Below are 16235 nucleotides of genomic sequence, written 5' to 3'. Positions count from 1 at the left end.
GGTGACGGGCGGCGGGAGCGCGCGCGCGCGCGCCGAAGGAGGGCGGGGACGCGCACGGCCGGTGTGTGTGAGGGAGCGAGGGGAGGGCGATACTGGGGCGGGGAAAGGCGGCAGCGGCGGCGCCGCTCAGCTCAGGGCAGGCGAAAGGGGACAGACACCGCCGAGCCGGGAGACAGCGCGCCGGCCGCCGCTTCGAGGCATCCTTCCTCCTCCCCTTCCCCCTCCTTCTTTCTCTTCTCCCTCGCTGCCCTCCGCGGCTGATCGCTATCGGCGGCACGATCGCGGGGCGTTTCCGCGGCGCCCGCGCCCGGCAGTCACCGAAGGCAGAGCCGGCCCCTGCCCTCCTCCAGCCGGGACTGAGGGACCCCCCCGCTCCCCCTGCTGCGGCCCCGCCTCCGCCCCTCGCCCGGGGTTCGGCGGAGAGGGCCCGGCCGCGGCCCCGGCTCGGCTCCCGGCGGCGGCGGCGGCGGGCGAGGCGAGGATGTCGGGCGGCGGCGGCGGCAGCCGGGAGGAGGAGCGGCGCAAACTCGCCGACATCATCAACCACTGGAACGCGAACCGGCTGGACCTGTTCGAGATCAGCGCCCCCACCGAGGTGAGCGACCCCGGCCCGGCCCGCTCCCCCCCCTCCCCTGCCCCGGCCCGGGCCGCCCGGAGGTGAGACACCGCGCCGGGGCCAGGCCGCGCCCGGCTCCGCCCCGCCGGCGGCCCGGCTCCCCTCCCCCACGCGGCCGGGCCCCCCCGCTCCCCCCTCCCCGCGGCAGCCGTTAACGCGCGGCCCCTAACGGTCGGGGGCAGCCGGTGCCCGGTGCGGGCTGCGCTCCGCTCCGCTCCTCGGCGCGCCGGGCCGGGAAGCGCTTCCTGGTCCCTTCCCCTGGCCGGAGCGGCTCGCGTGAGCGCAGGTTGCAGCGGCCGGGGAGGGAAAGGGAGAGGAAAGGGCCGGAGCGCTGCCCTCCTCCCCCGCGCCTCTGCCGCATGCACACGGCGGCCCGGCGCGGCGCGGCGCGGCGCGGCTCGGAGGTCGCAGCCAGGAAGCCTCCAGGGGCCGGAGGTGGCGATCGGGGGGCGGGCGAGGGGCACTACAGACACCCCTCCCTTTCCCCCAAAACGGGTTAAATCTTTTTTGCCTTTTTTTTTTTTTTTTTTTTTTGGTGGCCTTCCGTGATCTATACAATACAGCCAAAAGGGAGCTGATAGAAGAAAGGTTGAAAGCGTAGGGGTGGGKTTTTTTTGTTGTTGTTTTGTTTGCTCGCTTAAGTATTCAGCTGTGTGCAGGAGGCACCTCTCACAAAGCAACCTGTTTTAGTTGAGCGGCTCTCTGAGCTGCTGCTGAAATCTCCAGGGTAGCTTTCCCAGGGCGTGACGGACAGAGTGTTTTTTGGCTCGGCGTATTTGAAAACTTGGAGATTGCCAGCGTTCAGTTTAAAGTAAATATCAGGAGCAGGTTCGTAGTCCTCAGTCCACATGTTGTACCGGAAAAACACAGCGGGTAATTTCTTCCTAATAAAATGGGTGTTTCTAATGCTTGAGAGAGGCTGGATTTACTCCCCCCCCCAGAAAAAATCAAAAAAATAATAGTCAAACCACACCCTACCGCTACCCCTTGTCGCGTTCCCTTTGGCTGCTTAGTGCTGCGCGTCTGGTTTGAAAGGACGGGGGGAGGGTTGGGGAGGCAGGTTACAGCCCTGTTTGTGTGTGACAGCGCGGTCCCTGCTCGGAGGGTGGAGGCTGGTTATGTGCGTGTTCCCGGGGAAAAGGAGGAAATTCACACTTGCTCTTGGCCTGGCCCTAATTCTAGTTGTTGATTAACAGAAGCCTCTGAAAAAATAACGCTGGATCACTATTAGATCTTAGTTCTGCTTTATCACCCAGGTAGTGACTGCTAGGGCAGCCACGAAAAAAATCTTGACTGCGTTTGTAAGAATTTTCAGCCACAATAGCTTGAAAATAAGTATTTGGGGTATTTTTAGTTCTGCTTGTTGCAAACTGTCCCTCGAGGTGTGAAGATGAGAGTTCTGTGAAATTTCTTATAGCTTGCAATATTTATTATAATTCCAGCTCCTTGCTGGAATGGATAGTTACCACTGTCATTGCTATCTGACAGTCACTTATTCAAAAAAAAAAAAAAAAAAAAAAGTGGGCAGGTGCTGGTGTAAGGGAGGCCTGGTGATTGTTTTGGGGAACACAATAGATTGTCTTTCTGGAATTCCTGGAATTTTTGATTAATGTATTTGTTTGCTTCCAAAATACTCCGACCTGTTTTCTTCATGACAAGTTTTACTTCTGTAGTTTTGTTAATGATAAGTAGTTTAAGAAATATTACCATTTTTAGGTCAGCCTTATGCATCTGTCATAATTTACTAGACCTTGCACGAAAGCTGCCTGCCTCATTATAATCATTATGGAAAGAAATAACAATTTTGCTTGCATTACCTCCGCACTTGTATAGTTTAAGCGTCTGAACCTGCATAAGGAGCATAGTTATTGCTGTCAATGGTGACATTTATTTCATTTGAACTACGGATAGTAAAAATTAAGTGCATGCATAGCTCTTTGAGAGTTTGAACTTTTTAGACTACTAGTTCTAAAATTCCGGATAAGATTGAGGTTGTGTTATAGCAAACTGACAGTAGGTAGCAGTTTTGCAGTTGAAATGTATTTTTCCTTACAGATAATTACAAATATAAATATTTATTTTTTCCTCATCTGTGTCYTCATCAACGTTATCCTGAGCTGACGAAAATTTGGCAATATTTTTAACCCAGATTAGGCGATTCATAGCAGACTTTTATTTTGGCTGATAAATAGCCCACTTTACTAGACTGGTTGAAAGCTGATAGTTTTTTGATGTTTTCCATACTTTTCCCTGTTCAGCTTGGACATAAGGCATGCTTTATTTCTTGTATTTATTATTTATTTATTTTATTTASTCAAGAATATGTGGGATTGAAGCATCATGCTGTAACTTGGGTAAGGCTTTTGGTTGGGTATACTTGAGTCTGATCCTGTTGGACTAGTTTAAAGTGTTCATATGTAGCAGTTGGTATCCTGGGTTAATTTTTCAGTGAGGATGTGCCCATACTGCAAGCTGTCAACCAAGAATGTTTGTTTGTATTTATCATTCATATTGAGAATATTGAGATTTGATGCTTTATAATGATTCTCCAGGCGTTCTGTCAGTGTGAGTAATCTGGTTTAGGGAATTTTTGCCTTGTAATTTTCCTACATATTGAATAGGCATTTTCAGAGGACCTTTTTACTTCCGTAGTGGTAGAGTCAAAGGCAAATGTGTGCATTCAAAAAAAAGCAAAGAAAAGTGAAGTCTCATGTAGAGTGACYAGAGTTCTGAAAGTTTAGCTCAAGCAATGACAATGAAAGGTATCACAACCTACTGGTGTACCTAAATGTTAATTTGAAAGATCTAATTCTTTGGTATGATGGAATTGCTCAGTTCTTAAATCCGTTGAGTCCTTATCACTTTAGTGGAGAATGTAAAATGTGATTTGGTTTTGAAGTATAGAGTAGGATTTTTTTGAAACTAATTCATTTATTCATGTATTTCTTTTTTCAGAGAAGTGCTTCATTAAATAAATGAACCTGATTCATATTAATATCTGATTTTGTAGACTAGGCTTAAGGGTTTAGATATCCACTTTTCTGTTTGTTTCTTTTGAGAGTTAGGCATCAGTCATTTTTTTTAAAGTACATTGCCTGTATGGTATGGAAAACAAAGAACCTTGGGTAGGGCATATTATTGAGTTCTATTACTAATTTTCTCCTAGGTTGTTGTATGATATGAATAGAAGTAATTCAGTACTACTTCCCCTCTACTCTCTATTTTGCTAAGGAGCTTTGTATTCTGTGGTTGAAATGAGGTATTCTTTCTGTATTTCGTATGAGGAAAATTGAAGACTACTTGGGGCTGGAGGGGTTCATGTCTTAATCCGCTTAAGTTTTCACTGGAAGCATGTATGGACTCCTGCTTGAGAGCACCGTAGTGATTTTAATGTTGTAGATATTCAGCTATTTTTCTCAGTTGTTGCTTTTTTTCTGAGAAATCTGCTAATTGCTTGCATTATTTTCATTTTGAAATTTTTTCTTTTAGAGAAACTAGCTGAGAGAAGCTCTGTGTAGCTTAGAAATGAATGAAATGAAAAGTTTTTGTTATTCAATTCTAGCTGCTAATACCAGTTTAATGATTTCAGGAGCGATGCTAAGTACAGACCTTTGCTAAATAACTTTATAATGCAGAGACTAATTTGAACTTCATTAAAATAAGCTTTACTATCTCTACTTTAAATGATTAGGCAGCTACCTGCTTTAGGAAGTCTAAAGGAAATACAGCAGGTTTTTGGAACSTGTGGGCTGAATCATGTTTTTGTTGATAAATCAACAGTTAAATTCAAAATGAAATGATATGTTTATCCTTTTCTTTAAATGTTTCCACCTTTCCATTCTCTTTTTCCCTCAACTCATCAAATTAATGATTTGATAACAAGCGCTTAGTGTTGTTCAAAAGCTTGTGTAAGAAATCATTTGCACTTACACACTTTTACTTTTTTTTTTAATGAAAGTGCTTACTGGAGTGAAGTGATTGTATAGAATAGCTGGTGTGGGAGTTTAGGAGGGGAGTGAGGAAAGCAAAGTCACTGTAAACTAATGCATTTATCACTGTCAGATAGGATAAATATAAATCCTCTTGAAAATATTTGAGATCTGTTGGTTTAAGGTGCCATACATGAGCTAGGCATTATAATTATTGTTGATGACAGCATACAGTTCCAAAGTACTGTGTTGTGTTTCAATGYGATAAGTAGATATGAGAGGAGGAGAAGCACTATATTTTTCAAAACGTTGGTTGTGGATTAACAATAGGTACTGAGTTACGTTTCATTTTTTGAGAAAGACTTTTTAGAACAATTTTTTTTTTAATAATTGCGTACGGGTTTGGGGATTGTTGTCAAATACATTGATCTGTTGTAGTTTTGTTTCCAATGGAGAAAGCTTTTCTAAATTGCTCTAATTTACCTGTGTTTTAATAAAAGCAGTAAAGTATAATCAAAAAGCTTAGAGAAATAACATGCTTTGTGTTAAGAGTAACATCTAATATAGTATTTAAATGGCCATTTGAAAAAAAAACTAAATGGGGGATTTGGAAGCGATTTTTGGCTGTTAGATGATGACTCTTTACCTGAAAATATCAACTTGTGTAAACTTAGCAGCAATATACTAGGAATAAATGTTCAGAATGTTTTTTATTTTTGGGGGGGGTGTTGATCCCCCCCCCTACACCTTCTGGTGCTATACTTTTTGTCTAGTCAGTATGTATTGTGATTTCCATTACAGGCTTTAAATAAATTGTTTATTTGTATTTAAGGGAAGAGTTACACAGCACCCTGGATAGCATAGGATATTTTAAAGTTGCTGCGATTTTTATTTAGTCTTTAGGTTCAGATTTGATTGATTTCCTTAAGTGTTGCAAATGATTCTCATTGTATGGGTGACTGACATGCATATGCGACATGAGTTGATAGTCTTTTCAAAGTATTTGTGCAAGCAGATTACTTAAATGCATTTAAATCACTACGTTCCAAATCTTTGGGAGTTTAAAAACCCTTCAGATTCATATATACAAGGTGTTCTCTTATATGCTTCTAAAAATCTGGCTGTGAGAGGTTTAAAAGGTCTCGTCTTTTAAAATTGTAATTATCAGTTAGGATGCCTATTGCATTATGGGTGATATTAGTAGGGGGAGGTGTAAGTCYGGAGCTTGGTAAACATCATATGAATGGTAAAAACACTTGTGCTTTCTKCACGCTTTGTATGCCACAGCTTTCAGTAGTTTTAACTAGTGCAACTCTACAAACAGTATAGGCATCAAAAAAGCTAATGGTTGTATCTTAGAATACTGTTTTTAAGTGTACCAAACCTATGGTATAGAAAATATATTCACTTTGCAACAAATATTTAAGCTAATGTTTAGAAGGTCTGGAAGGATGTCTTGGCATCTTAARGGAGCCTGAACTTTATAGTAAAAGGAATATTTTTCTCATAATTACTATCACTAAATAGTTGCATTTAAAGAGATAGTAAAAACATTGAAGCATTAGTTGTAGGTTACTGATTTTTTAACTTCAGCTAACTGAACCTGTTGACTTCCGGTTCTGCATTAAAATGGTCAGAGAAAAAAAGGTCCTAGATCTGAGTCTGGCTGTTTGCATTAAAAGAACTCTTTATTTGGAGACCAGCTTTGCATTAACTGAGAAGAGAATAGTCTGTCTTTATAAATGAGATAAAATTCCTGCTATCTACAGAGCAATAGTAAGTTTGAATTAAGATCTTGACCATATTCTATAGACAATATAGCAGCATGAAAATAATCTTCTAGGCAGAAGCTTTTATTTATTTATTTATTTATTGCTTTTAATATTCCTTATGTAAGTTACTATTTGAGATAGTGGCTAATTAGGTCTGTATGATTCAGACATACTTTAAGAATTCCCTCCCAATGTGTCAGTCTTGTCCCCTGACTAAAGTGTCATTGACAAGCATTATTTTTCAGATGAAAAAACTCGCCTCCTCTGGGAATGTTAGGGATTTACTTTGTTAGCATAAGTGTGCTTTTTTTGGACAAAACTGTTCCTCTTTCAGGCATGCTAAAACAAAATAAATGGAATACGCTTTTATAAGATTTTTGTGGATAACTTTGCTCTATAACTCACTAAAAAAATTCACTTTTATTCATAAGAAATGTTAATCTAAGTGGAGTAAGAAGATCTAAAACTTCCAAACAGACCCTAGCTGGAAGGTGTCAAGAGTTGAAATGAGCTGGTGTTTGTAATGAGGATGTAGATCACAAGAAAAGCTTTCTGAATTTATCTTTGGGTCAGTGTTTCTTTGAAAAGTTTCTTTGATTATAAATGAAGGGAAATAGATAATGGCTAACCAAAATTCAGAGTGCTACATGAAGAATAATTTCAGATTTTGGCCAGGGACTCTATTGAAGGTGGAACAGGAAACTACAGTATGAAGTAATAAACTGAATGTTACAATAAATTAAGTTGAATTTAGCAGATATTCCAGATAAGTAATGGAGTAGTTGCTCTTTATTTATTTCTTTTTTCCAGAATGTTGAATTTCATACTAATGGAAACCTCTTTTGAAGTATATTTAAATAAAACACTTCTTGGATAATTTTGGATTTCTGAAGGTTTTTGGCTAGGAAAAATGTTTATGCAGAAAACACTTTTGAATGATAATCACTTTAGTGAGTAAGGATGGGATTTTACTTCTGGCTTAAGAAAAGATTAGAGCCTATTAATTTCTGCTGTTAAGACTGTTGTGTTGATTTTAGCGATCTTTCTTCCTTGCAACATAACTTTGCATTAAAAAATTAGTTGTTAATAGTAAAATGCAATAAAGTTTTAGGAGGCTATTTTGTTAACTAGATGTAAGATATCAACATATGAATTAGTTCAGTATCTTATAAATAACGTATTCAGAGAATAAATTATGTTTGTTAAGTAGTTGAGATGAAGCTAAATGGACAATACCTGTTTCGTTATACCTAGCTTATAGTAGAGTTAAGAACTGCAATATAAACAATCAGTTTGGGCTTTCTGCTCTATAGTTTTGTRTATTAAGCACCAGAACAATAAATAAAGTTGAGCACACACTGGAAGTTTTATGAGGTTTGTGTAAAAGTAGAGCAGGATACATTTCTCTTGCTGAATGAAGTAACCTCAGAGGTGAAAAAACTCAAGGATCATTGCTTTTTTTTTCTGACTTTCGGGTTTCTTTTGCTTTATTTTCTCCATTTGTTCATTTTCTCATCTCTTTCCTTCCTTTCTCCTTGTTTTCAGGGAAGGAAATGCAAACTTACCTGATTTGCACCCAGTCACTCCCCTTATTTTTATTATTTGCTATATGGTCAAGAATATGATTATTGTTGGCACTGTAAATCTTATTTTCAATTAACTTCGGAATTTTCATTGTTAAGTACCCCCTGTAAAGTGTTCATACCTTTGTTGCTTTATATTCTCTGTAGTCAAGGTATGTATCATAGCCAGCTCTTTCTTTGTCTTAGCTTATTGTTACAAATATGGGGCCTTAGACATATTCTTTAGCTATTTTTTTTTCTTTATATGAATGCTGTCAGGACAAACCAAACTAGATATTTGGTAATTCTTTTGTATACGTGTGTGACTTGGCTCGTAATTCTAATTGCCAGTCTAAACACTATGCAGATTTTTTTTTCTCTTCATCTTTGTTTGTGGACAAAATACTTTCTGTTTTTCTCTAACTGTGCCTTTCCAGAAATGTAATAGTCCAAGATAAAGGCAGGAGATAACAGAGATGAAAGTCTTGTTTCTATTGGTTAAAAAGTTCAGGCCTAGCAGTAGTATTTAAATCATCTTCTTGGACTGTATGATGTTCTGTGAACTTCTGCAAGAAAAGGTAAATGTCACAATGTCACAGCATAACTTCATACACTGAAAAGATTTTTTTTTTTTTGATGATTGATTGCTCTCAATCATTAAAWCACAGCTCTGCCTTTCACTGCTGTCTAATTTGGTTCTCTGCTAAGCTTAAAAATATCTCTGACATGAAGTCCAATCTTACYTGCTTCTTTCTTTCAGTACTCACCATGGGCTATGGATACCTTACTGTTTTAGGTGACTTTTGCTTTTTCTTTTCTAGAGCTACTTTATTTCCTTGTGTGTTCAACTGTAAGTCCTTTGCTCAACATTTTACATCATGTTGTAGACCAGATATTCTCACTAGGTGACCAGTCCAGTGGTAACACCTTCATTCTTGTCTCCTTACGAAGAGCGCCTTCTGTCTAGATACTGCTTGCTTCATTTCTCTTCACCTGGAGCAAGACAAGGTTCTTTATTGACCCGATCTGTCTTTGACAGCTTTGGGGTGGATTAGTAATAACTTCTAGAAATGTCTTTAGACTTTGAGCTGAAAGCCTGGACTTCCAACCCCCTCCACAAACAACAACAAAACACCCCCAAACAAMCAACCAAACAAAAAAGCCACCTCAGCCTGGGATTTTGGTCTAGAAGACCACAGCTGTCCACAACATGTTAGTTGTAACTGCAAATGTGACACTAGGAAATGCAAGTAACACTGTAACACATCTACATCTATTCCAAACCTTGATTATTTTCTTCATATAAATAGAGGAGTCTGGTAATAGAATTTTCGACCATACAGTTAAAGATTGTGTGTAGTCTTCTTGCATAAGCTTGTCCATCTCATCTGTTCCAGTCATATTTCTCTGAAGAACAGAAATTATAAATAATAAATTTTGCAAGTGGTCTTTTTTTTTTAAAAAAAATGAAGTTTGGCATATCTTAATAATTATCAAAGTGTTCCCAATTTTACTCRTGTATTTTAAGACTAGAAGGTACACTAGATCTGAAAAAATAGTTGAAAGTTACTGTGGTAAATCTTTCATCACATTTGAAAACATTCTGGTTTTGAATGTAATTGGAGTTCCTGTTTCAATATATGACTCCTTATGCCAAATTAACTCTTACATAAATATTTTAGAATAGGTTTTGTGAAATACTGCATTAGTAGCTATAGAATGCTACTAGGCTAAAACCAAAATGATGTGTGTTAATAGCTTCATTTTTTTTGTTTGTTTTTATTTTTCTATTACACTGTTGTAACTAGAACTAAGAAATATGAAAGCTCTAGCAATAGCTTACTAYGTAGTACTAGTTTTACAGTTTGGTGAACTGCTTTAAAGTTTGCCTTTGTGAATTCAATATCCTAGGGCATGGCTAAATTTCTGATCTTCTCTGTGGTGAAAGCACCTTTGTAACAGGAAAAAGTGAAAGAGTCGTCTGTTAGCCAAATATTGTTGCCAAAGTATGTTGCCCGTAGCAGTATCTATCAACTAAAGTTTCACTACCTTGATTATTTTTTTTAAGGCATMCCAGTGATTTGTTTAGTATAGCTTTCTCTTTGTCACGTGAATTGCCTTTTGTATGCATGCCCATGTTTAGATATTTTCTCACAGGGAAATACAGATCTTAATTGCAGTGTCATGCTTATTGTATGTGATCATTGTATTRCTTGCAAAACCCACCGGAAGATCAGAATGGCACTTCTGAATGAAGATTAGCAGCTTTTGCACACCCTACTGTTGGGCAGAACAGTTCAAAAAACAGAGAACAGCCCCCAAACCCCAAATGACTCAAAAAGACTTTTCTTACCTCTTTCTTCCCAGAAACTACTTTACTTTGAGCAACAGATCAGTTTGATCTCAAAAGAAGACCCTTTATCTATTTTGTTGTTTTTACTAAAATTAAAAAAAAAAAAATGAGTTTCTTTACTTCAAAAACATCACTGTAGTACTGACTGTGATGCAGTTTCCTGCTGGAAAGGAAGAGGTTTATGTGGAAATAGATGAAGTTGTTCCAAGTTGTGCTTTGGAAAGCTTTGCAGAACTTACCTGTCTGATATAAATCAATTGATTAAAATGATGTTTGTAATATAATTTCTGATATATTGAGAAATCTGTCTTGCATTCATCTTTCAATTACACTTCAAAACTATTTACTGTTATCTGTATCGTATCCAGACATTGCATGCTTGTCATAGATTTTTTTTTTTTGTTGTTTTTGCTTTGGAAATACGTGAGTTGCTCCCATTTCAAGTTACAATTTTACTTAACGTGATTACTGTTTATTCTCATTGTGGACAGAATAAAATTTTGAGAAGAGTTCTTTAATACCTATTGTATTTATGGAGAATATTCAAAGACTAGGATAGATGGATTTCATATTTGGAAAAGAAAAAATTGATTTGTGATGAGTGATTTAGAAAGACAGTGTTTACTAATGAAAACATCGCTCCATTCTGATAATTGTTTTGGTGTATTGTCTATTACGTAAGGTGTTTGCTGTATAGTGAGGAAACTCAGAAACGGAATTACTTTTTTTTTTTTTTTTTTTGCATGTTATGATCTAATCTTTTGCTTTGAAGTCTTAAACCAAACAAGTGTTTCCTTTTTAAAAAATTGAGGAATGCTGTAAAAAAGCCCTTCCCTGTTTTGTGTTGGAGATATATTCGTATACTTGTGGTATACGAGTCTCCAGAAGTACTGAAATTATATCTAGTATTAACAGTGTTTTTGTTGTTGTCAACAAGGACAATTTCAATAAATTTGAAATTATGCCTTTAGAAACTGCTCATACCTGTAATGAACTTTCCCGGCAAATAAGGATTGCTATGCAGCCTACAAAAAGATTATAGTGATGAAATAATACTGTGCTCTGAGTATCGGCATGTTCATGGAAGCCCTTTAGAAGCATCTAAAAACCTAAGTCCAAGTGAAAAAACTTAAGCTCTCACTAAGAATTCAAGATATGAACTTGATTTGCACACTCTCTCAGGTGTTTTAGTCTCTTAATGGGAAAAATGTGGAAGAGGCAAACTATAGGCTGTATTCCAAAACCTTTGTCAAGCTTTACAATAGAAAATCTGTTTTTCTATTACCTCCTGATTTCTGACTGGACATAYGTAGCTTTTTTACTAAAGTTAGCCTATAAGGTAGGATCTTTGATCACAGTATGGTTTTCAGATGGCCTGAAATATGATCTTTTCCATATCATGAAGTTTGCTTATATTCTGGTAARATTTTCCTAAGAAGTAATCAAGAAAATCTTCAGAACTATTTAATACTTAAGATACTAACATCCTATTGTTAAAGAAGATACTAACTCTTTTTGTTGGAAGTAAATTGTTTGCCATCTATATCAAATTTCACAATATTTTGCTATCACACTTCACTTTCTCACCTGTATGAAGCTTAATGTGAATATGGGAAGTGAGTGTATCAAATTTATGAGAGGTTAGCCCAATTTGAAAGTATTGGCTACCTTTAAAATAATCTATATTCGTCTTCTGTGATGAATGTCAGGACAAAATTTGAAGAGCATCGTATCAGCACCAAGCTGTCATGTACTGAAGCAAAGCATTGCACGGCACACTGGTAATGGAAGACTAAAGTTTGTAAAGGCGTGCAGAAACTCAGCACTTACCTTAAGTGTCTGTCTTATCTTCAGCATTCCATATTTGTTTCCAGCTCTCTGAGCTTCCTTGTATGCATGAATACTCATAAATATCTGTGTATATCATTATAAATGCATTGATTTAGCTCTGTAAGTAAAGCTGTATATGTGGAGGCCYTTTTTTCCGTATTCCCCTCTTACCATGTACAACCTCCCCCTCCCCTTGAACAAACAAGAACTCCCACAGCCCTAACCAGACACCATTCTTCTATTTAGAGTGGAAAAATACCATTTACAGCCTTCAGATGCTTGCATCCTGCAATGTAGACTTCAGAAAGACCCCAGGAATGTGGCTTGTGATTATGCAGCTTTGTCGATAGCTTCCAGAGAGGTTACTGAACAGGCACATTCTAGCACGTGCTGTGTACTTTGGAATTTGGAACGGTTGAACTGTTGCAGTCAGGCCTGTTATAACCAGCTAGTCCCTATACTGATATTAGTTTGCTGCTGTTAGCACTGCAACAACAGTGATTTCTTCCGAGGGAGAGGGGGAAGAAAGTGTTTCTTTCTTTTTTCTTTTTTTCCTGGTTACATTACTATAGACATGGATACGTTTTTCTCGTTTTGGGGAAGATTTCCTCCTTCTAATCTGCTTTCAGTTTGTTGCGTGCTGTCTGTTGTGGGCATCCGCTAGATTGTAACAGAATGAATTTTCTATATTAGCCTTGCACTGAATCCTCAGCAGCAGAGAYGAGAACAAAAAAGGTCTTACCCATGTACGCATTGTAACAAAGGAAAAATTCCTTCCTAACTACTTCAGAGATAATTAGGATGGTACTCTCAACAAGTAGACTAGAGATAGTTGTAGTAAAATCCTGAGGTTTTTCTTTGTTTTTTATTTTTATTTTTACTTATTCATTTTATGGTGCAGAATGGCCAAGGCAATTGCTTTGATCCATGGTACATATGACTTTCCCAGTTTCAACTCCTTTTCTTCCACGGTAATGCCATGACAGTTTCAAATACAGTAGTTTATTCCTCTGCTAAGTGTTACTGTGGATTACATTTTCAGAAGAAGCCTGCAAATAGACTGAAATATCAGAAGATTTCTGATGCCTTGATACTCTAGTGTTTCTGAAATAAAACACCARTGAGCACCATTTGTAGTATGGTCGATAGGTGCTGAACTGATTTGAAACCTTTTTCAACTTCTGCAGCAAAGGAGGGTGAATAGTTTCATATGTACATACGTTGTTTTCTAGCCACTTCTCCTTTATCTACCTCTCAGAACTTTTGAGGTACTAAAAGAAAGCTGGTAGTGTTTGCCTTTTCCTTTCTGTCATTGTCAGCTGACTGCCATAATGTCACTTGTTTTCTGTGACTCTGAGCTGTTTATTGGTGACCATTAAAGGCAGTGATGGATTTTCCTGCTGCTGTTTAGCAGTTGCTTTGGACTAATTATTTTCACTTTTACAGCAACCCAGAGGTACTGAAGAATAGCAGTTAAGCTTGTATATTGATACTTACTGTGGATTCGAAAAAATTTGGCCAGTACTTTCTCTGTCTTCTCCCCCTATCCACAGTGTCCAAATGACTTAAACGGTGTTAAATGATGACAGCATTTTAATTAGGGCTTTATTTGTTTCAGAAGTTYCTTTTCATATTTATATATGTGAAATCTAACTCAAATGAGAAATTCTAGGCAAGCTTAGGTTCTGCTAAACTTGCGTCTTTTATTGGGAAAAGCTACTTACTTGCTATACATAAATAGGCGTTTCTGTCTTGTTGAGCTTTCATGTTTATATATGCCAGCAGACTGTAGTCTGCTTCTTTCCTTATATTTACTAATGATTAAAACAGTTCTGTAGGTAGAATATATATGATACAATTTCTCATTACATAAAGGAGTGTAAGTCTGTCATTCATAAGCTTAAGCAGTCCATCAAAAATGTTTGCAAACCAGTATTACTGAGTTTTTGCTTAGAGTGCTTCTGAAAGATGCTTTTGAACAAGATGTGATTATTTAGATCATACTTATATTCTACTTGTATGTAGTTACTGCCTCTTCCTAAACTTTGTCTTGTGTTCATTTAAAGGATGTCTAGCATTTTCACTTCATTATAATGTCTAGAGGACCATGGGATAGGAAAAAAATGGTTCAAATATATGAAGTTAGGTRTTCAAAGTCATGTGGTGAGCTTGGTTAGTACAGAGGCAGCAGTCTGGCAGAAGCCAGACTTTTATGGATGTTTGTTGTTCACCAAGTTAGGCTAGTTYGAGATTTCACCTTAGGATATATAGCAAAAAAAATATATTATTCACAGTTTGTATCTAAATGCCTCCCTCCAATGCGCAGATAAATCTTCAATAAGCTGATTTGTATTCAGATTTATAGTACAGCTTGAATGTTGTTTTTCCCCCCTTCAGTAGCTGCATACAGTGACAAATAGGCTATCTTCACAGAAAACTGAAATCACTTTATCTTTGATTTGCTTTTCTGTTTCAAAAATACTTAAATAGGAACTCCATGTGRAACTACCTCATTGAGGTAAATGGATAAGTGTCAGTCCTTGAACTTCCTGAAAAATTTTTCTTCTCTAAATGTATAACCATTTTTTCAAAACTTTCTAGTATTCAAACTACTAGATATGTCATTATAAACAGTTTTAATTTTTACAGGTATATTTGTTTTATTAACATTCTTGACATGGCACTGAACCCGAAAAAATTCAAGATCTTCAAGTACTTTGTAATAAAAAAMCAGAAAGACCTTCCTAAACTACTTAAACTTCCTAATCTTAAGGAATACATACTTCTTACTGTGGGTAGTAATAAAAGATCTTGCACAGATAGTATGGTTTTAAGTAAAAATTTAAGATTTTTTTTTTTTTTCTAAAAAAATCTATATTGTACAGATAAGCCTGGAAAAGTTGACAATCTGCATACATATGGAAAAACAGCAGTAGTGAGCATACACATCACATGGGAGAGATTACTAATTAAACAAGAGAAAAAGAAGCAAGAAATGCTTTATAATTTTAAAACCACTTCTATATATTTTCTGTATTTTTTCTTTGCTTCTTGACATACATTTTTAAGGTGATTTTTTTTTTCCATATTCTTGTGACATCCTGCCTCACTAATGAGAAGATAGAGTTGTCTTTAGGTGAATCTTTCAGCTACAGTAATCCTGGCTTGCTGCTAGGATTGTTTGGATACTATCACCAATTAAAGCCTAAATTGTTTCATGGTGAGTCAGAAGATACTTGAAGTTTTGCATGGTTCTATCACTTATGCCTACATTAACTATGTTCTGATATGTGAATAAGCCCAACCAAGTTACTAAATGCTTTTGTAATCTGAGACTATTTAAACTTGAAATGCTCTTGTTCATGGTTAATCATCTGCATTAATGTTTGTATTGTAGCTTGTCCTTGGTCTGTGTGCCACTGAAATGACATCTCTTTGATAAGAATAAAAATAGAGTTATTTAATACAACTGTATTTCAGAGCAAGAAAATGCTTGAAAGTAAGCAGTAGGTTGTTGTTCTGGTTGTATTTTATAATGTAGCAATGACAAATGAAAGGTGGGAATTATTTAGATGCCAGGRTATGAACTAAATGTACAAGTCACATAACTGACTGCAGAGTGACCTACTGGGAAGAAACGAACTACTTATGAGAACAGGAATTCATGCAAAATAGCATTGGCAAACACATCTTTCTGGTGACTCCCAGTTAATTTGGCTGCAGAGTCCAGTTCCGTTAATCTGTGCTGCATGATAAAAACAGTAATTAATTAGCATTCATCTAGTAGAAATGCTTAAAATACAGCAAATTGGCACTAGTTTTAACATAATACCTTTGGTAATGAAATATGCTATTTGAAGAGAGAAGTTATCTCTTTAAAAGGGTAGATTTTCCCCTACAGAGTTTCTTTTCTGATTTTGGAAATGATTGTCATTTTGTTACTGTACATTAAAAAAAATATGGTGGTTCTTATATATCTGTGACAGATTATAGAAAATTAAAATGCTGAAAATTACAAAATAAAATTGACTCAATAGGTTAAAATGTATAGATTGTATTTTAATACTGAGTAGTATTTCAAAATATTTATGTTAATAGTTTTGGAATTTTTTAAATAGTGAACAACTTTTAGTGACAAACAAATTTTCTTTTGCTTTTTTTTTTTTTTTTTTT

The 16235-nt window shown here is 37.4% G+C and overlaps 1 protein-coding gene across 12 annotated transcripts in view; it reads left to right on the top strand.

Moving 5' to 3' along the window:
* Positions 1–100: 100 nt before the first annotated feature.
* The window catches only part of AFDN (afadin, adherens junction formation factor), a 134637-nt gene continuing 118502 nt past the window's right edge, over positions 101–16235 (top strand). For all 12 annotated transcript variants that reach the window (XM_085315553.1, XM_085315542.1, XM_085315552.1 and 9 more), the window contains exon 1: positions 101–595. In XM_085315553.1, the coding sequence (XP_085171679.1) occupies positions 482–595 (114 nt within the window). In that variant the 5' untranslated portion in view covers positions 101–481. The remainder of the gene's footprint in view (positions 596–16235) is intronic.

Source organism: Rhea americana, unplaced genomic scaffold, assembly GCF_003343005.1.
Source record: "Rhea americana isolate MKP2758 unplaced genomic scaffold, rheAme1 scaffold_43, whole genome shotgun sequence".
Classification (NCBI taxonomy): Eukaryota; Metazoa; Chordata; class Aves; order Rheiformes; family Rheidae; genus Rhea; species Rhea americana.
The sequence above is the reverse complement of the archived record's forward strand: the minus strand, read 5'-3'. Positions and strand labels throughout refer to the sequence as shown.